The sequence below is a fragment of the Phyllostomus discolor genome, chromosome 9 (assembly GCF_004126475.2).
Source record: "Phyllostomus discolor isolate MPI-MPIP mPhyDis1 chromosome 9, mPhyDis1.pri.v3, whole genome shotgun sequence".
NCBI classification, from domain to species: Eukaryota; Metazoa; Chordata; class Mammalia; order Chiroptera; family Phyllostomidae; genus Phyllostomus; species Phyllostomus discolor.
Genome location: NC_040911.2, coordinates 64,561,791 through 64,583,161, shown reverse-complemented (window position 1 = coordinate 64,583,161; position 21,371 = coordinate 64,561,791). Strand labels below are relative to the sequence as shown.

General features: G+C 35.9%; 1 protein-coding gene across 3 annotated transcripts in view; it reads right to left on the bottom strand.

Annotated features, from left to right (window-relative positions):
• RALGAPA2 (Ral GTPase activating protein catalytic subunit alpha 2) overlaps positions 1 to 21,371 on the bottom strand; it is a 369,400-nt gene that overhangs the window by 175,623 nt on the left and 172,406 nt on the right. For all 3 annotated transcript variants that reach the window (XM_036009474.1, XM_036009475.1, XM_028523690.2), the window contains 3 exons: positions 18,091 to 18,284; positions 17,210 to 17,308; positions 16,828 to 16,983 (listed from right to left, as the gene is read on the bottom strand). In XM_036009474.1, coding sequence (XP_035865367.1) covers positions 16,828 to 16,983; positions 17,210 to 17,308; positions 18,091 to 18,284 — 449 coding nt within the window. The remainder of the gene's footprint in view (positions 1 to 16,827; positions 16,984 to 17,209; positions 17,309 to 18,090; positions 18,285 to 21,371) is intronic.

Sequence of the window (21,371 nt, the reverse complement as noted above, 5' to 3'; positions counted from 1 at the left end):
TTTGGTAGGGACTGTGTTGAATTTGTAGATAAATTTGGGGATTATGCCATCTTAACAATATACAGTATTCTAATAAAAAATATGAGATATATTCCCACTTATTTAGGTCTTCTAAAAATTTTTAGTACATTTTGCAGTATTCGATGTATACATCTTACACTCCCTTGGCTGTATTTATTCATAAAATTTTGTTATTTTTGATGTTACTGTAAATGAAACTGTTTTCCTAATTTCATTTTCAAGTTGTTTATTGTGGTGTATAGAACTATAATTGGTTATATTTTGCTTGCTTGTTCATTTTGTTGATTAGGTTCCAGTTAAAGGTGAGATCATATGATATTTGTCCCTTACCACCTAGCTTATTTCACTTAGCACAATTTCCAGTTCCATCCATGTTGTCGCAAAGAGTAGGAGTTCCTTCTTTCTTTCTGCTGTGTAGAATTCCACTGTGTAAATGTATCATAGTTTTTTTATCCACTCATTTACTGATGGGCACTTAGGTTGCTTCTAGCACTTGACTATTATAAATTGTGCTGCTATGAACATTGGGGTGCATAGGATCTTTTGGATTGGTGTTTCAGGGTTCTTAGGATATAATCCTAGCACTGGAATTGCTGAGTCAAAAGACAGTTCTATTTTTAGTTTACTGAGGAAATTCCATACTGTTTTCCATAGTGGTTGCACCAGTCTGCAATCTACCAACAGTGTACTAGGGTTCCCTTTTCTACACAACCTTTCCAACACTTGTTCATTGCTCTGTTTATGATGGCCATTCTGACCTGTGTGAAGTGGTATCTCATTGTAGTTTTAATTTGCATTTCTCTGAGGGCCAGCAATACTGAGCATCTTCTCATATGTCTCTGGACCCTTTGTACATCCTCCTTGGAGAAGTGTCTGTTCAAGTCCTTTGCTCATTTTTTAATAGGCTGACAGTGACCAGAGGGGAGTGAGGAAGGGATAATGAGGGAAAAGGGGGAAGGGTTTACAGGAACAATAAAGGACACATGGACAATAACAAGAAGGGGTGGAAACAGGGCAAGGAGGTGGGAAAGGCTGGGGTGGTGGGGAGGGTTGGGGGGAAAAGGCAGAACAGTGTACTTGAACAACAATAAAAAATATATTAAAAATAAAAAATAAAAATAATTGATTTTTGTATACAGATTTATCATCTTACAGCCTTGCTGAATTCATTTATTCATTCTGTTAGTGCGTATGTGTGTATTTCTTAGGGCATGGGTGTCAAATTCATTTTCACCAGTGGCCACATCAGCCTCGTGGTTGCCTTCAAAGGGCTGAATGTAATTTTAGGACTGTATAAATGTAACTACTCCTTAACAGTTAAGCCAAAACTCGGCACTGCCATTGGGTAGAAACAAGGTGCTGGGCTGGATAAAACAAGGTGCCAGGCCAGATTTGGCCCACAGGTCTTCTTTGCCACCTGTGTCTTAGGGTTTTCTATATACAAGATCATGTTTTCTATAAATACAGATAGCTTTTCTTTATTTCCAGCATGGATGCCTTTAAAGTAATTTTCTTACCTAATGGCCCTGGTTAGAATATCTACTACATTGTTCATCAAATAGAAGCAGTGAGAATGGACATCCTTGTGCTGTTCCTGATCTTAGGGAGAACATGGAAGTTTAAAAGGGATATGTGTATTGTTTTTTTTTTTTGGTGGGAAGAAAGCCTGAGCCAATGATGTGATATCCAAACCCCAGAGTAACCTTTTCTCAAAACAATTTTGGAGATTAGTCAATTAGTGTAAGGATGCTCAGGGTACTCAGAGATCAGAGGCTGTGGGAAAGAACTTACCCATTATCACATGAATCAGGTCATTCCCTCAGTCTCAAGCCCTCAGCAAATGTGATCAAAATATAAAGCCCCCTTTACTCTGACCAACACAACATCCTGCTTCCAGCCCACAGATCACAATGGGCTGCTTTTACATGTGCTTCCTAGAATGCGGAGACTGAGGAGAGGGCAACCCCGTCAAGAAATTCTGGCACATTTATGATCCACAAGATGAAGGAAAATGTTGGAGGGTTGTAGGAAGAAGTGACTTACCAGCTGTACCAATCATGCCTTTAAGATGCTGTGGTCTGAATATGTAATGGCTGTCTTAGTTGTGACCCTGATACGCCTCAAATCTACAACACTGCAGTTTGTACAATGGGCTGGCTTAATGAGGTTGATGCAGATGCTCTAGAGAGGTTATTAATTCCTCACAATGAGCTTTTAGTGAATGAGGGCTTCAATGAGTTGCCACTGGCAAGTAATGACAGTGGGAGCATCGAGGCTGCATCAGACTCGTGTGCATAAAGTGCTCTCAGAACACAGGACATCCATGCAGTACTCTGAAAGAGGACTAAACATGATGGCCAAAGCTCAGAAACAAGTCTACGCAGAATGGCATTTGTACATATCAAGAATTTACAAGGGACTAGGGAGCAGTGTGGGTGGGATGGAATAGGAGGATACTATAAACGGCTTTTTCTGAGGCAACCAGCTGCTTGTTTCAAAAGAAAATAAACCTAATCAAGTCTCCATACTCCGTAGTACTCCTCTCCTCTACAGCTTTTACAACGTTTTGGAGCATAAGTAAAAGCTAAGTCACAGCACTCATAGATAACAAGATTGGTAGAAATGCATAATTTATGGAAGTAATACCATTAAGGCAAGAATTACTGCAATGATTGAAATATGCACACATAATTAAAACAGGTATGCAAGAGACAGGCAGCCATACTGTTCCCAGTATGACTTAGGAATGCATTTGCTAGAAATACATTCTTCTTACAATATTAAAAAAAAAATTCTTGGATAAAACTGTAGCCTTAATACACTTAGGTTTAATCAATATCACCCATGATGCCAAACAGAATAATCATCATGCTTCCATGCTGGAATCCAGCTACACAATTATGTTACCTTAGAATGAAGCAGAAATTTACTAGGGAAAATACATCTCTACTGAATTTGGGTAACAAGGACACTGAATTTGTTCCTTTGGAACCATGAAAACAGAGAGGAAAGATCTGAGGTCATACCCAATCTTTTTATTTTACAGACATAAGGTAGGAGATCAATCAAGGCCAGAAATTGCCCCAAGGTCTGGACACAAACCCAAGTGTTCTCTTTCTCCTTAGAGGAAGAAAAAACATTAACTCAGAGGCAATAGAACACCATTTAACATTCATGAATGACCAGCCTCAAATATAAAGCACAGCACTGTTTTGAGGATGTTACCTACCTCTAAAGTACAAATTACTGGTATTTTTTCATCTCATTCACTTTGCCTAATCATTTTAAAATGCAAGTAATACTTATTAAAGTTATACTTCCAAGTGAAGTCAGCAAATGACTATTATGGCTTAAAGATGTGTTTCCAACATATACACATAACTCTTACTCTCACAGAATTATCACATGAGGAAACTGGGTCATGTATCTTCAAAATAAAAATGAGCCTCTCACCTCAATATTCTTCTTAGGAAACTGTTAGAAATTGTGTGTATGCAGGCATGGATATGGGGAGGTCATGGTTATAAATATTTTACGGAAAAACACCGAGAAATTTCCCAAGACTGCAAAAAGAAATCAAGATTCCTATTTTTCTCTCAAAGGGACCACTAGAAAACCCACACCAGCCTCAATTCTGCTTGAAAGACTTAGAGCTTCTGGTGCTGCTAAGGCTAGCCTCCACTGCATTTAAAAGTTTTTCCTTCTCATCTGGGAAACCTGTTTCTCAGGTTTGGGTGAAAGTGAGCCTGGTAGGTGGTGCTGAGTTCTGCTGGGCTGTTTCCCAGCCTATGACCAGAAATAAGTTAAAAGGGAAAACTATTTCTGTTGTAACTTTCCATGTCTTCTGGAATATTATCACACTAGGAAAGTAATAAACTTAGGAATATCATTATTATTCATTCTTTTCATTCCAGGCTAACACAGAATGCATATGCTTTAGTTTTGTTCCTTGAAAATAAAATTATCCACCTGCACATAAGAGCAACATTGAAGCTTTTAACATGTCCGTGTTCTGTATTAAAAAAGAAATCCAGTGATCATTCAATTATGGGAGTCTACAGACCACTCACCAATGTGGGATGGAGATCTAGATGAATTACATAAAGCAGTTGCAACAGACACTTTTTTTTGTTTTTTTAATTTTTGCTTGGACAACAGAATTAGCACTACTTTTTAGGGAATAGGAGACTGCCCTGAAAGTATTTTGTAAATTCTAGAGCCTCATACACCACTGCTTTTATATTACAGACTCATTTTAATCATGATCTTACTAAAATATTTAGTAAAGATCAACTGAAAATTAAAACTTAAACTTAAAATCTACTCATTAAAAAAGTGTGAAATGAAAGACAAGTCATTCTGATAATTTCATTAACAAGCATTTAACAATAAGATGACAAATTTCTCAAGGGCTGACTGGGTTGAAGGTACCATGTCAGCTGCTGGGAGGAGTCTGAGGCATAATAAAGCATGGCCCCTGCCTTCCAGCAGTCACCTCTTAGGGGCAGGGCCCAGCTATGCAGAGCAAGGCCAGGGAAGAAGAGCATATGGCTCCTGCAGTGGGATGACCAGTGTCGTCTATGGGGACCAAGGGGAAGACACGAAGGCACTGGTTCTTGATAATAGGACCGTGCTGAACACGTTCAACACAAGACTCCAGTGCTGGAAAAAATAGTGCTCTATTTTGATATCTTATTAGTAAAAAGTTTTCTGCCAAAATTTCTCTAGCCCATAGGAGTTTTCCTTTCGAAAACCTAGGAAAGACTGTTTTTCCATGGAAGAACAAAAGAAAAACTGTGGTTTATGATTTCTATAGAAAACAATATTCTCTCTAAAACGTGTTCCAGTAAATAGCATTAATAGCTGAACAATCTGCAATTAACACACTACCACTTATTGCTATGTATTGAAGAGAAAGTAACAGGCAAGAAGAGATTATTCCCCACAAGGAGCATACTCTCCCACAGAAACAAAACTTGCAATTTAAAATGCTTTGCCTGATGTTATTTCCTTGTATCCAAACTATCCTTTATGGATCATAAACCGCAGTCAAGATTTCAGATCTCTTATATTGAAAATCACTCCTTTCCAAATGAGAGTTAAAGTACCACTCTTTCCCAGTACTATTTAGCACTTGAAATACGGCTGTCTCTCAGCTCTTCTCTGCCTAAAGAAAAATGTGAATTTTTAAAAAAATCTTCATAGACTTCTAAATAGAAAAAGATGGTCTTGCAGGTTAACAGTGATATTTCAAACAATAAATCCCCTCTGCAGTGCCTGCACCATGCCTATTGACGGCCTGCCTTCACCTTTCCAAGGCCCCAAAAAGAACAACAATGATCTCAGTTCACAAAACAAGAAGCTCAAGCCTGAAAAGGCTATGTGGTCACTGACTCAAGGATGCAGTGACTTAAGTGCAAGGCCAGGGTTAAAGCTCCAAAATAGATGTCCCTCTTGCCCAGGCTGCCTGTGAGACAGCCAGGGCAAATAGCCTTGGATGAGTAAGTATTTAAGAGACAAACAAACCTCAAATACATCACCCTCCATGCCTTAACAGGGCACTGGGTTAGAAAATGTCTCTGGTGGTGAGCTGAAGTCTTACAACAGTCCCTGCACTGCCAGTAAGACACCCTGATCCCTTTCTCCTCACAGATGAGGCTCCAGACATTTGAAGGAAGCCATGATCTGTGCCCATGTGCCAATTCTTCACCACACAAGCCATTTTCTCACCATTCTTCTTCCTCTCAGCTACTTGAGTGGCAGGCATGGGAGGAAGAGAACTATCCTGAGCCCCTCCCTCCCTCCATTCATGCTTGGGTGCTTTCGGCTTTGTGGGTGCAGACTTACACTACTTATTCTATTGGGCTTTCAGACGAAATCAATCTCAGATGTTTTTCATATTGACATTGAACTTAGCAGATTTCTCCATATTTTACTTCTTAAATTAATTTTTAAAATATAAATGCAGAAATTTTTAAGTTTGAACCATACAAAGTCACCCTCCCCCCACCTTTTTGAAAAATAGTTCAATATTCGCAATTTTCATCTAGTTCAATGTGAACATTTGCCTCATATTAATCTCCCTGGTTACATTTGTGTATGTTTTAATTTCCTTGGTTAAATTGACAGAGCTAGTCTTTTATACTTTTTTTTTTTTGATTACTGAGTTTGCCATTTAATTTACATTGCCTGCCTCTTCTTTCTGGTGTCATCTGCATAGTACTCCTCTAGAACAGGGTTTCTTAATCTGAGCACTAGTGACACTTTGGATTGTAAACTCCTTGTTTTGGACCTGTGCATCATAGGAAGTTGATGACATTCCTGGCCTCTACCCACTAGATGCCAGACTATCTCACTTCCCCATTTGTGACAACCAAAATGTCTCCAGACATTGGTCCCCAAAGTAGTGGGGGTAGCAACTCCCTCACCATCCTTGTCTCAGGAATCACTGTTTTAGGAAAATGAAATTGGCTGGCTCAACACTCTATAAGGTTAATGCCTGCAATGAAGTTGATAGTTGGAGCCAGAGACTCAACCAGAATGCTTCAACTCAGCTACTTTGGGCACTCGTTCTTCACCATGTGGCCACCTGGTTTTAAGGTCTTGATTTAAAAAAAGTTTTTTTCTATCAATCCACACATTTATTGAGTGCCTGCTATGTGTAGGAGAAGACAAAATACACTCCAGTTAGTCTACTAAGGAAGATTCTAGAGGTCACAGCAAGTCTCTTTCTAGAGACAGACCTCAGGGCAAAAGAACATTTTCTCTACTGAAAATTGCAGGTCAGCTTACACACTATATCATATGGTAACTTTTTAATTAAAAAAAAATCCAATTTTCCACATATATTAAGTTGCTATTATATTGCATTTTATGCTTTATTTCATGTAGCATGTGCTTATTAAACACAGCTATATATAGATTACTCATATTTTTTCACTGATCGCATTTAAAAGTCTTTACAACTTTAACTTCAAATGGAGATATCAAACAAAACTCTAGCTTCTGGCTCTCAGGTAGTCTTTTTCCTGTCTGGATCAGCCTCCCTTGCTATCATCTTACCCTTTTTAAAGCGGTGAAACAAATTTACTGCACATGTGTTAAACCTCATAACTGAAACCCCAACCATCTGTTACCTTCTACATATTTCTACTTTCCTTATTTAGGTGTAAGTGGGCTCAGTCTGCAGCTTAGTGAAAACAATTATTGGATTTATAGCTGTAAAAGAAAGAAAAAATTTGTCAATATATTATTTGGGGGCAGTACTTAAAGTCTCATAGCCACTGATGGCTGGATAAAGTTATAATACTTTTTTTTTATAAAACTTTGACTAATCTCTGGCTTGTAAATTCTCATGAAACTTTATAGGAAACCACTATATATTACTTGTTGGCATTAATACTAATTATACGACAGATTCTACATTTGATCACCCTGAGTCTATACAGTAAGTGATGATAATAAGAATTATCATTAATTTAATAATATGTCAGGAGAAGGCAGATACATACTATCTATCCTTGTAGCTATTATTCCAGCAAAACCTAAGTCAAATAAAAAGTTTTGTTTATTGCTCCAGTATACCTTTATACTCAATAAAGTCTTATTAACGTAAATAGAGTAAATTCAAATGAAAATATTTTTAGAAAAATAAAGAGCGTTTTTAAGTGTCAAATTACTTTAGAAAACAAAGAGTAACAAAACTGACTAACAAATATATAAAATATCAGAGACCTTTAGAAATTCCAGTTTAACAAATGTAAAAAAATTTACACTTTGTATATCAACTGTTTGAATTCCAACAGGGTAGAAAATATGTTCTCAAGTGGAGAGAAAACATACCTGGAAATCTTTCCCATGCATTTCTACTTCCTAACAGGCAAGAATTCTTTGGGGGCAACCCCTGATATATCTAGCCTGCCTTGTGCAACAATGTCCATGATGAAGAGAGGGATCATATCCCTTGCTCCCCACCCCCGCCACCTTTCCTCAATTCATCTTCTTGCTTTCCTGAATCAACTTTTGCTTTCAGGGATAATGGGTATAGTGTCAGGGAGTCTCTACCTTCTCAGGGCATTTACCACTCAGCATTATATTTTACCTGTTCCAAGTATTTTATACACACCCATACAAATATATGCACAATCTACACAAAACACATATGCATGCAAGTACATAAATATATATGTATGTACGCACATATAAATAAATAAATTTGTACACACACACAAATCCCATCCATATCTCAATCTTTGTTAGGCCCTCATCACCTTGACCCTGGGCTACTACAGTAACCTCCTTTCTGTGTTTGTCATCATTCTCTCCTGATTATAATCCTTCCCACATAATGACTGTAGCTTAAGTTTCTTAAAATGCCTTTTTTTTGTCATGTTGAGTGTTGTGCTCAAAAATCTTCAACAGCTCCCCATTATCCACTGGATAAAAAAGACTGAATCAAGGCTCTTTATAGTGCACATATGTGGCACTAAATAAAAATCACAATGGTCGCTGTTCCTTGAACATGGCTTGAGAAGGACAGTATCTTTGATATGTGACATTCCACCCTGCTTCTTATCCTACTATCTAAATCCTATTCATCTTTGAAATTCCTGCTCAAATTCTACTTCTTCTGAGCGCTCCTTTCAAACCAACTTAACTAGGAGTATTCAACCCAGTGCAATTCCTATAACCTGTGTATCACTAATTTGGCCTTTTGCACAAGTTAATGGATATTACAGATTCTCATTTACATGCATCATACTACTGTATATACACCTTTCAGAACCTAGTTAGGACTTTACTATAGTAAGGAAAAATATTCCAAGTGAAAAGTTTATTGAACCTTTAGTAAAGAACAATGTGATCCTCATAATAAAATGCTTAAAAATAAATCAGAGAATCCAAGAATGCTCAGTAGGAGGGTCCTTAGAGGTCCTCAGGTTCAGCTCATTCACTTGACCATCTGTGGTCTGGCAAGTCCCCATGGCCAGTGTGTGGCAAAGCTAAATCTAGCACCCAGGTCTTTTAGCTTCCAAAAAGAAGACTGTCATCCATAAAAGTCAAATGCTGGATATATTTTGAACCTATCTTATATCCTATAGTCTTTGAAGATAGATCTCCCCATTTTTAACAACCTTAGGAATAAGGCCTGGACTTAGTCCTATTTTTATTCACTGTACAACCCTATAGTTTTTAAGAACTGTTTTTAAATGAAGCTTTTAAGTTAGCCTTATAAATTTCCTGCACTGAGGCATACCAAGGTTAATATTTAATCCTTTAAACATCAAGTAGACCTTTAAATGTATAAATATGCACTTTCTCCTGCTACAATTGCACTAAAATCCCATGAATTCAAACACTGGTTTAAAAAAACACTTTCTGCCTTGGCTGGTATGGCTCAGTGGATTGAGTGCCAGCCTACGAATCAAAGGATCACAGGTTCAATTCCAGGTCTAGGGTACATGCCTGGGCTGCAGGCATGCAAGAGGCAACCACACGTTGATGTTTCTCTCCTCTTTCTCCCTGACTTCCCCTCTCTAAAACTAAAATAAACCTAAAAAATATATATATGTACAGAACAAATATTTTCAGATGTATTGCAATTATTTCCCTGGATTTGAGATAAACAAGGTCCCTACTTTGCCATCTTTATTCTTCATTCTCTGAAACCAAATACTCATTTATGTTCAGCCTTAAATATATTTATAAATTTATCTGTATCTAACATATATGGTTCTAGTTAAAAGCAAATTTTCAGCAAAGAACAGTTCTTTGTCTGAAAAAAGGTGATGCAATTATTACATATCACTGCATGATACAGGCTGTCTGGGATTATTAAAGGAGTCAGGTATGGCCAATTTATAAGTATCACCCCTGCATCTTGCTTTCATAGCTCACTGAGGGGCCCCTTGAGAGATTTTTTACAAATGCCTATTATTATATTATTCCATCATATACCTCATGAGAGGAGGTTGTAACATCTGTTATGAAAATCATGAACTATTTTGACTTCTTTGATAGAATATTACTTTATATGTAATGTTTAAAATTGTTTTAACATTGGTATAGCAAAAAGGTTCATTAAAATATAAAATTAAATAAAAGCAAAATGTTCCTAAAACGAGTTAATCACTCTTGGCTACAAAGAAAGTAACCAAAATTAAGAGAAGAAGAAAAGAAATACTACTGCACATTTAATAGCTGAAATATATAAACCAGTGTTGATCATGTATTGCCAGTGCCTAGCATAGTACCTTGCAGAGTAGTCACCGTCTAAGCTAGGTTCTTACTTGCAGACAATAAAATCCATTCTGCTGAGATTAAGAGGAAAGGGATTTATATCATGGCATAAGATGGCTTATAGAATTTCTACAAGTGCCAGGTAACCAACTGTGAACCCTCTGTAGCCAGGAACAAGGTGGCAAGCAGAAACACCCAGGCATACCACAGTGCAGTTCCTGCAGAGACTCTGTGCCTGCTCGTGTCACCAGCAATACAGGTGCCTGAGCAAAACTTCCACAACAGCTGCCACCCATTACTCCCCATGTCTGCTTTCCAATGCCACATAGCTGCCTCTGCCAGATGGAATTTGGGTCCATGTCAATCCAGCTGCAAGGAGTTAGCGACACGCAGAGCTCAGCTTTCTCGCTTCTATCATTTATAAGGCATGGTGGGTGGGGCAAGGAACGAGTAAAGTGAGTCAAGGGACAGGGACACACAAGAAATGTTTCAGAATCCCACAAGAGTTAATTAAACATACTACTGTATTTGACCCATAGTGTGGGGAGAGGTTATTTCTCCACATGTTCTGAAATTTCACAATGCCTACCTACATTCTTAGTGAAATCATTTGTTCAAAAGAAAATATATGGAGGAAGAAAAAGAGTCAACATTTAAGATGTCAGAAAAATAAAATAACTTGGTTATTCAAACTGTTGCCGTCCATCTCCTCACCCCGTTCAGTATCATTACAAGGGCTCACATTTACTGAAGGCCATTGGGTCCAGGCTCTTAACTGAGTGCACTACATGTTTTACCTCCTCAAAGTTTTCAAACAACCCTCTGAGATAGGCACTATAATTACCTAATTTTATAAGTAAGGTAACCAAGGCACATCAAGGTGAAATGACTTGAGTAAGGGTATAGACAAGACTGGAGCTCACACAGGCTATCTTGAAGTCCATGCTCTGAACAATTACACAATTTCATACTACATTATACTACTCATAACTTTATATTACTATGATTCTGATCTGTAACTGGATTGTTACATCCAGAAAAAAATAATACATATTCCTCCAGTGGAGAGAGCCTCATGCTTTTTGGGTGTGTAACACGATGCAATAATGACCTTATAGGTGAAAATAACAAAGACCAGTATTTCCTAGAATTTTTACATGCAAATTTGCAATAATAATTCTGCATTAATATAAGTTTTTCATTTAAAGAGAATTCAACTTTGATGTATAACAGACAAATTACATTAAGGCATTAAATCTGTAAGTCACTGTTAAAAAATAGTTTACTTATTTTAGGCAAAGAAAACTTCCCAGTCTTTGATACATGTTCTTAGAAACATGAAACATAAAACTCCTTTCCTCAACTGTCCTTTTCCATTTCACACACATTGATCTTTCCATAGGCTTTAAATAATGATGAAATTAATAGTAACTGTTCTTTTTTTTTAAAGATTTTATTTATTTGTTTTTAGAGAGGGAAGGGAGGGAGAAAGAGAGAGAGAAACATCAATGTGCGGTTACTGGGGGCTGTGGCCTGCAACCCAGGCATGTGCCCTGACTGGGAATTGAACCTGCGACTTTGGTTCGCAGCCCAAGCTCAATCCGCTGAGCTATGCCAGCCAGGGCTTAATAGTAACTGTTCTTAATAAATCCAAATCATAACTTCTTTCATGTCCAAATATTTTTGGGAAGACTGAGGTAAAAAATCTGCTTAAGCATTAGGAAAACCTAAGAACTAGGAACAGCTTTAAAAGAGAAATTAAAAGAGGGTGATGAACTAGGGAGCAACTATGAAAGGTATTTGCAGGTTGGACATGAGACAGTATTCCAAAAAGGAAGATTCTGAGATCAGGTGAGACCACGGTCAGAGCCCAGGCAAAACAAGACAGAAGGCGCCCTGGCCAGTGTGGCATGGTTGTAGCATCTTCTGTACCCAAAAGGTTGTGGCTCAGTTTTCGGCTGGGCCACATGCCTATTTGATCCCCAGTTCAATCCCTGTTGTGTGTTCAATCCCAGTTCCAGACACAGGAACATACAATTTCCTGGTCTAGGCATGTACAGGAATCAACTAATCCCTGCTTCTCTCTCACATCAGTGTTTCTCTCTCTCCCTTCTTCTCTCCCCCAAAACAGTGAAAAGATGTCCTCAGGTAAGGATAAAAAAATAAAATAAAACAAGATGGAAGGAAGGAATAGGACCAAGGACTGTTTGCTTGACACACTTGTCAGCTGTGAATCAATGAAAAAGATATACCCTCTGGATTAAGCTAGGCCTGCCTGTGAATTCTAAGTCTTTATAAAAAATATGTGGCATTGGACAAAAGTTCTCAGTATTTTTTGAAAGTTACTTATTTATACAATGGGTTATGATATTTCTTTAACTGAACTGCAAAGAAAAATCAATGGGAGAGCATCATGCAGTTCGCATCAGAGTCTGGCACTGTAGGTACCGGGGGAACAAAGACTCTCTGCCCCCTAGACACAAAGCAGCTGTGCAGAGGAGGGCCAACTGAAAGACCTTTCATAAGCGGGCTGGGCAGCCCCAAAAGAAATCCAAATTTCATTCATAATTTACAGTTATTCTGAGAGTCTTTAGACCCTAATTATTTTTCTAAACCATTAACAGAATCAATTTTTGAAAAACTTATAGTCAAGGAAAAATAAAGCTATTTCAAAGTATTTTTCTCAATCACACTAAAAAACTAAACTTACACTGTGGCAATGCTATTTGATAAGGTCATTGTTTTAACTATTAAATTTATTAAAGTTATTAGACTAGCTAGAACTGGTCCAACCAATATTAAAAACAGTTGATTTGGAATGTCACTTTTTGAATTCTGGCTATTCAATATAATTTACTATTATTTAAATATAGAGGTAACTATATTTGTTTACATAATTTGCTATCACATTAGATCAGCAATTTTTAAACTTTTTCACCTTGTGGCACAAATAAGCTAATTACTGAAGTTCTGTGGCGCACCAAAAAATATATATTTTGCTGCTCTGACAAAAAAAAAGATATAATTTTGATTCATTTACACTGACAGCTATTGTTATACTGGCTGCTGTCATTTTTAAAATTTGACAAGCTAACAAAAAGAGGTCAGTGCCTATGACTAAATAGTCAGGTACTCTATGTTTTACAAATTGTGTGGCACACTAGTGTGCCACAGGAGATAAGTTGAAAATTGCTATATTAGATGAATTGATGACTTCACAAGATTGTATCACAGAATGCAATCTGTGAGACACTTATTTCCCAGTTTTTTTAATTTAAAAAGTCTTTAATTAATACAAGCATCCTTATATCTGAAGAAAAAAAACAAAAAAGATTTTTAACATCTTAGAGCTTATTTCAAATTCAACACATTATTAGTCACTTCTAAAATAATTTTGATACTTTCAGATTTAGGAAAGCATTTGTAAAATTACCATGCCACAAGATGATGCTCACAGGGCCCTGGGCCTTAAGGCAATTTTAAAATTCAGTGGTGGTCCTTGAGCCACACAATTGAGTCATGCAGACAAGTATGCCACCCAGAGGCAAAAGGAAGAAATGCACCTTAGATTTTAATGTGTGAAACTTAATAGATGGTAAAATTATAAAAATTATTTTTATTACTTATCTTATTAAAAATAAGAAAAATTAATAAAGCTCTTTCTGCATGACCAAAGGCTTTAGTGCCTGACATAAAAGGGTGGCTCTTGAGAACTCTCACAACATAGAAACAAGCCCTGAGACGGTAGCCATCACAGGTGCACAGTTTGCCAATTAAAAAACCGAATTTAACTGCACTATTTATGGTAAAAGCTTCCTTTTCCTTTTATAATATAACATGTGTTTCCAGAAGTACATATAAGTTATGGAACAACCACCAATGATCTATTTAGACATGTGGGCCACAGTTAAATTAATTACCAGAGATATTTCTTACTTAAATGAGAAGTTTCTTTCATTGGAAGATATGTGTAATTTTCTTCTGGCAAAGGAGTAAAGTTTATTTAGAGAAATTCTGTTTGGCAGCCAAGGCTTCTAAAACATATACCAATAATTGTAAAGGTTAAAGCAAAACAGTTAATTCTATTAAACACAAAAATTTAAACAGGGAGGTTATAAAATAGATTTATCATATCCCCATTTTATCTTAGAAGTTTAGACACTGGAACTACTGCTAGCAATGGGCCATCATTTAAGATTTATGTTTTTTTTCCCCCTGGCTGGTGTGGCTCAGCAAACTGAGCGCCTGCCTGTGAGCCAAAGGGTTGCTGGTTTGACTCACAGTCAGGGCACATCCCTGGGTTGTGGGCCAAGTCACCAGTAGGGGGCACTCGAGAGGCAACCACACACCGATGTTTCTCTTCCTCTCTTTCTCCCTCCCCCTCTCTCTGAAAATAAATAAATCAAACCTTAAAAAAAGAGATTTATGTATTTTACAATGAACTACAAAAGATCAAATTAACAAAAAACATGGCATACATTACAATGTGAAAATGATTTTAAGTATAAAATTTGAAAACTTTCTGCACTATAAAATCCTGTTTTTCAAAATAATGTTTTGGGTTCTCAAATTTTATACTTATTTAATCTCATTTTATTGTTTCATTTTCATTCCAACACACTTAAAAATAGAAAGATGTTTCTAAACTCACACCTATGCATATGACTTTCAAGAAAATTCATTCTAGAAATACTGTTTACTGCTAACTTTAAATTTGTTTTTATTAAATTAGAAGATTCTACAGTTGATTATTATTTCTAAGTAAATTTTTTTCCTGCAAAAACTTAGCAAAATACTACTTGCAAGTGCAGCAGTGTTAACTACAGAGTCGTCTCTTGGTTCTGTCACTGAGGGATGTCATTACTATCTGTGAGAGTTAATTCTCTTCCTTATTTACACCATATCCCCTGAGTTGCAACATTCTGCAAAAGATGCTTCCACCTGCAATGATGGCTGCAAAATATCTGAGCACAGAGCACAAACACTTCTATTTTCCCATCTGTTTCTATTTAGGAAATAAATGAGACTATGGGTCTAAGTCTAGCCTGATATAAATGTCCTTTACACAAAGCTGAAATGGGAGCAAATATAATAAAAACAATTCAGTTGGTCAGTATGGCTATTAACTTCAGATAAAAAAGCTCAATGATTAAAGCTCAAATTGTTAATCAGGGAACATAACGCAATAGTTTGGTTAGGAAGATTTAAGTACACTGTGAAGCAACAAAAAAAAGTTGTGTTAAGCCCTGGTTGGTGTGGCTCAGTGGACTGAGTGCTGGCTTGGGAACCAAAGGGTTGCTGGTTCAATTCCCAGTCAGGGCACAAGTTGGTTGCAGGTCAGGCCCCCAGTAGGGGGCACTCAGAAGCAACCACACAATGATGTTTCTCTCCCTCTCTTTCTTTCTCCCTTCCCCTCTCTATAAACAAACAAACAAACAAACAAATAAAATCTTTATTAAGAAAGAAAAGAAAAGGTGGTTAATCAGGAGAATGATCTCTTACATGTATCCTAGGAGTATCAAAAAGTCTGTATCTGCATCACACATTCAAGAATGAAAGAAATACAGAAAGAATGACTACTTACAATTCACGAATGATTCAAGTTCATTAATAAATATCTACACTAGCTCAAAAATTGGTAAAGACCTAGTGATAAAATTAAATGCCTTAAAATTTCTTGACTCTTTCCTGCTGTTCTTCCCATCCTCAATGCTACCATCTTAGTTATCATTTCAAAAATAATTGTATATTAATTTAATTACTTCCTAATTAATCTGTCTCCAGGCCCAACTTCCTGCTCTATCCTACCACTTTCACATTTTTTAAATCTATTCTCCAAGCAGAGTCCAGAATAATCTCTGTGAAATACGAATCAATCACATCACTTGTTTGAAGGACATTCACACAGAAATTCAAGACTCAGGGTTTTCCTGGCTTCTTTCCCGTCTTCTGCCCACTGGCAGGAGAGTTCTCAAGGGAGGAAGGCCAGGGTCTGGCCACAGCCCACCCTGCACACCCAGGGTCTACAAAAAGACGTTATTGCTAATGACTCCTTTGGCCTTTCTGTTTCAACTTAACCACCAATATTTCTCTGTGGAAGAAATGAAAGTAACTCCTGATCAAGAAATGTCAGGACCCCTAATTCATGGATGAGGTCTTCCACAAATATATTCTAACTTCTAAAACAATAGTTTTCAAACATTCGAACATTTTTAAAAGACCAGAATCATTTTCTTCAAACAATATGTGATGTAGAACCCCAACAAAAAGTGGCTGAGCAGCCTTTTTGAAGCTGACAACATAAGCAAAGTTTAGATTATATAGAAGTGCATAGAATAAAATTCAAATTTGGTTGATTCAATGCAAAGTCAGTGGAGAGAAGAAATAGGTATATGATAAAATCTTATTTATATTTTGGAAAGACCAGTGTGGTACTGTGTATGAAAGAGTCAAAACTACTGAGGATTTTAACAGTTCTGATGTATTTTCAAAAACCCTGATTTGACCTGCAGAGTTATAGGCACATTCCCAATAATGGGCTACCATGATAAAGGAATCACAGAATACCTGATCCTCACTGGTTAATCCCAGGTGCATCACAAGGTAAAAATGTACAAGGAAGTCTGAGTTTGGCAGAACATCCTGGCGTCTGGTCATCATGGCACAGATTAATTTGTAGGCTTGTAGTTTACCTTCCTTATATTCATTTGGCAATGTCGTTGCCTGCCAAGAAGATGATGTTTAAAGGTTTAATCAACTCCAGATGCAGCAGAGCATTCCAGCATTTCATTTATTTTTCAGTTTTCCATATGGAGATGTGGGATGCGTTGGCTTTAGTAATACTGAGACTGTCTTCAAAACATCCAGTATTGGGCAATTACATTTTTAAAACTCAATTTCAGGAAGGAAGAGGAAATTACAATGAAGGAATAAAAACATATCGACTTGCCTTAAATAGCCATGATGCAAACATTCTGAGTGGTGGGATCAAGACCGGAGGAGATGGAGAAGACTGGTTATCCAGGCTTATTGCTAGATTATCTCGTATCTGATTCACAAAGAGAAGAATTTTAAGGAACAACACAGTTTATCCCAACAATATTCCAATATTGTATTCCATGGTCAAATAGCTTCTTCCAATAAAATTTCTGTAAGTGAAAACCTACAATGTTTATAAGTTTTTCTTTTCTTTTATTATGAGATCTATTGTCCTTTCAAATTATATGTCTAATTTACCATATGTGGTTTTAGATGTAATACAAAATTAGGGCATTGTTTTTCCTTGAATATTAATGCCTGAAGAGGTCCTGAACTCTAAATGATAAGAAATGGTTCAACAAGATATACTGTATAAACATAAATCATGGATTGGAAAAAAAGGGGCAAATGTTATTAACACAAACAAAAACCAGAATGAAAATTGTATGTACTCTAACAAAAATTTATTTATCTGTAGAAATAAAAACATTTTTATTATTAGTTCTCTCTGTGGGGAGGTGATATCAATTTATTTCTTAGTATTTTTCTACATTTTTCAAATCTTGTAAAATAAAACCAGTATCAGTTTTATAAAAAGAGTAATTAAAATGACTGAACAACACCCTATTCTTTAGTATCCTATAGTAATATTATATTTATACATTAAATAATTTTTATATTTATAAAATAACCAAACTGTAAATATTATTTATTCTTTGATAATCAAACATACTTCATGTAAACAACTAGTTTTTGTTCCAGGATATGTTCAGTAATGACTTGCAACACAGTTTTTATGTTAAACTAAGTCAATTTTTCCATATTAGAATAAAGGTAACACAGCAAGAGTACCTTTGCTAGTTTGTACCAGAGTTCATATAGATAGCCAAAAACTTTGGCATGGATCTTTGGCGACTGGATATTATTCACATCTCCAAGGATTCCTAAGATTCTTCGCCATAACACAGCAGCAGAGTCTGGGTGCCAACCAGTGAGGTTCCCTCCAGCAATTATGCTGCAGTCATCTGCAAGGCATTCGCTGCTATCTACAGAGAAAAACATGTGTGTTAACCCTGGAATCATAATCTTGATTTCATCATGGAGGCTTTTTCTTGAATGAAAATTACCAGTGCTTCAGGGTAATATCATTAAGATGAAAATTGTTATTTGACAATTTTTACTGAATTATTTTAAAAAATAAACTTTTTTAGAATAGTTTTGAGACTTATACAAAAATTACTAAGATAGTATAGAGGGTTCCCATATACTCCATATAGAGTTTCCCTATTACTAAACATCCCACATAAATATGGCACATTGTTACAATCAATGAACCAATATTAAACCATTATTATAAAGTCCATCCTTAGATTGCTTTAGGTAATTTTAAGCTAATAACTTTACTCTGTTCCAGGATTCCATCCAGGATATGACAGTGCATTTAACTGTCATGTTTCCTTAGCCTGCTTTTGGCTGTAACATTTTCTTAGATTTTCCTTCTTTTTAAAGACATAGACAGTTTTGAAGAGTACTGATCAGATATTTTATAAAATCTTCTTTAACTGAGATTTGTCTGATGTTCTCGTGATGAATTTTTTTCTTTTTGGCTTGTGTTCCTGTAAAGAATGTTTCTTACTTCTGATGTATGATCCTTTCCCAATATTCTTAGATTTCATTGGAATGCTTTGTTTAGGAATTTTGCTGATACACTTTTAAGTAAGATGGACCCTAATTTTTCCTTTTTAAGTATGCACCTTGTCTGGTTTCATTATCAAGGTAACACAAGTTAGATAACAGAAGTTAGGGAGCTTTCTTTCCCTTCTGGCATCTGGAACAGGCTGTTAAAAATAGTTTCTCACTTATTTGAAGCTTCACAAAACTAGGGATTGGTCTTTATTTTTATAAATATATTCAAATTAACCTACTATATTATTTAAAATTTTTTTAGTTCTGTTCCCTTTTCACCCCCAATACTCTTTCCTTAATCAATCTTGCCAATCATCTATTTTATTTTTTTAAAGAGTTGTTTCTGATAGTCCCCTCTATTACTTTCTAGCATATGAGTATGCACTTTGCTTTATTAGTTCCATTTTTATTAACTTCTATATATTATTCTGCCATTTTCCCCTAATTATTTTTAATAGAACACACAGATAAATTTTTTCTCTTCTAATATAAAAACCTATTTTCTTCCATATAGTCTTTAGCTACATTCTAGAGCTTTTGATAGGTAGTTTTCACCGTAGTCCAGTTTGAAGTATTTCCTAATTTATAATCTAATTTCTTTTTGGACTTACATAAAGTACAGTGGTTAGTTTCTTAATCTATTTTTATTTTATTATTCTTTTGTTCTTAATTTATATTATCACATTTATAGAATGTGATATGATTGCAAATTTTGACATTGGTTGAGACTTCCTTAAAGATGTAATCGGTCAATTTCTGTAAATGTTCCATATGCTTTTAATCACACGTTTTAATCACATTTTAATTCAGTCCAAAGTTTTATACAGGTATAAAATATCTCCACTGAGTATATATAAATATCTCCATTAATTGTATTGTATAAGGTTTCTCTAATCTAATATATTCTTAACTCATCAATTTCTTAGAGTTATTAAATTTTTCTACTATAAATATGGTTTTATCCGTAGTTCCTTATAATTCTGTCAACTTTTGCTTCATTTATCTAGAGGTTATAAAGTTCACATAAATTCAGAATTACTGCTGTTACTAATGATTTCTGTTTTAAAGTTTATGTGACATACATACATATAGTTAGACCAGTGTTTTCTTTCTTTCTTCTTATCTATCAATATGTTGATTTAATTAGGATCTCCTTTGCTCTGCTTCTCTTTTAAATCTTTGGAGGCAGTTTAAAAAGTTGTGTCCTACCTCTACTACTAGACCCCTTTCTCTTTTATCTTACATCATTTGTTATTAACATAATTATTCCTAAAGTTGTAGTCCTCAAAAATTTCCCACACAGATGAAGACTGATTTCTAGGCAATTATTAATTCCCACTCTCATTGAGTACCTATGTTGTTGGTGTTTATAGGGCCTAATCAAAGAAATTGAAGCACAGTTGGTGGGTGTGAGGAACTCAAGTACAGGAATGACAAGACTCAATGAGGAACAAAAAGGAGTGAATCTGACAAGGAGCCAAGGCAGATCCAAGAATGGTCTGCATCCTTTCCTGCACTCAAGACAGCTGGTAATAGCTTATTTTATTATACATTAAAAGATCCCAAAACACTGAAACAAACGATTTAATGAGGGTGGCACACAGTGTCATGGAAAGACCTTAAACAGGAGCACTGTTCCTTCTTAAAAGAAAACACATCTGTATTTCCCATATAAGTATCATATAATCCACTAAAGAGACACACTAAAATGTGCAGATCTAATTCAAAATGGAATTCCTAAACATTGTGACTCAAAGACGGGAGGTATAGAGAACAAAAGCCTGATTATGGGTCTTTTCTTCTCTGAAAGAGACTCATCCTCCTAATGTTTAATCTATAAAATAAGTACAATACCAAGCATCTGTCAAGAAGGTATGATAAAGCTTTAATGAAAGTTTATAAATCAACACAAGACCCCAAATGAATAAAGAGCATAATATGGCATTTATTTTTCTCATAAAAAATACTATGATGTCTTTAATCCCTTGAGGGGTATTAAAAAGTAAGGGGATTAGATGATTTATAGTTCTATTTAATCCCTTCCCACCATTCCTAAAATGCAGCCATACAAAATAAAGATTAGCCCCCTAAACTCCAATCACACTGCAGCTTTGCTTGAGTGACACCACAAGGTAAAAAAGGCTAGGTACCTCATCATCTGCACCTCCTTGCTACCTGCAAATAATACATTCTTAGTTATAAAAAGGACCCTATCTAAAAAAATTTTTCAATACTCCTATGCTCGCTGAAAAATTTATACCTCAGTGATAAAATCCTAGGTAACACTGCCATCAAAATATGTTGAGTCTTTTAGAAGTGTCTGAAATAATTGCATGCTCAATATTACTGTGAAAAAATTTTTAATGAGATGAAATGTTTTTGCCCCAAACTACTGCACTCATGGCATAAGTAACAGAACAGATGCTGACATTTTACATGTAGATGGT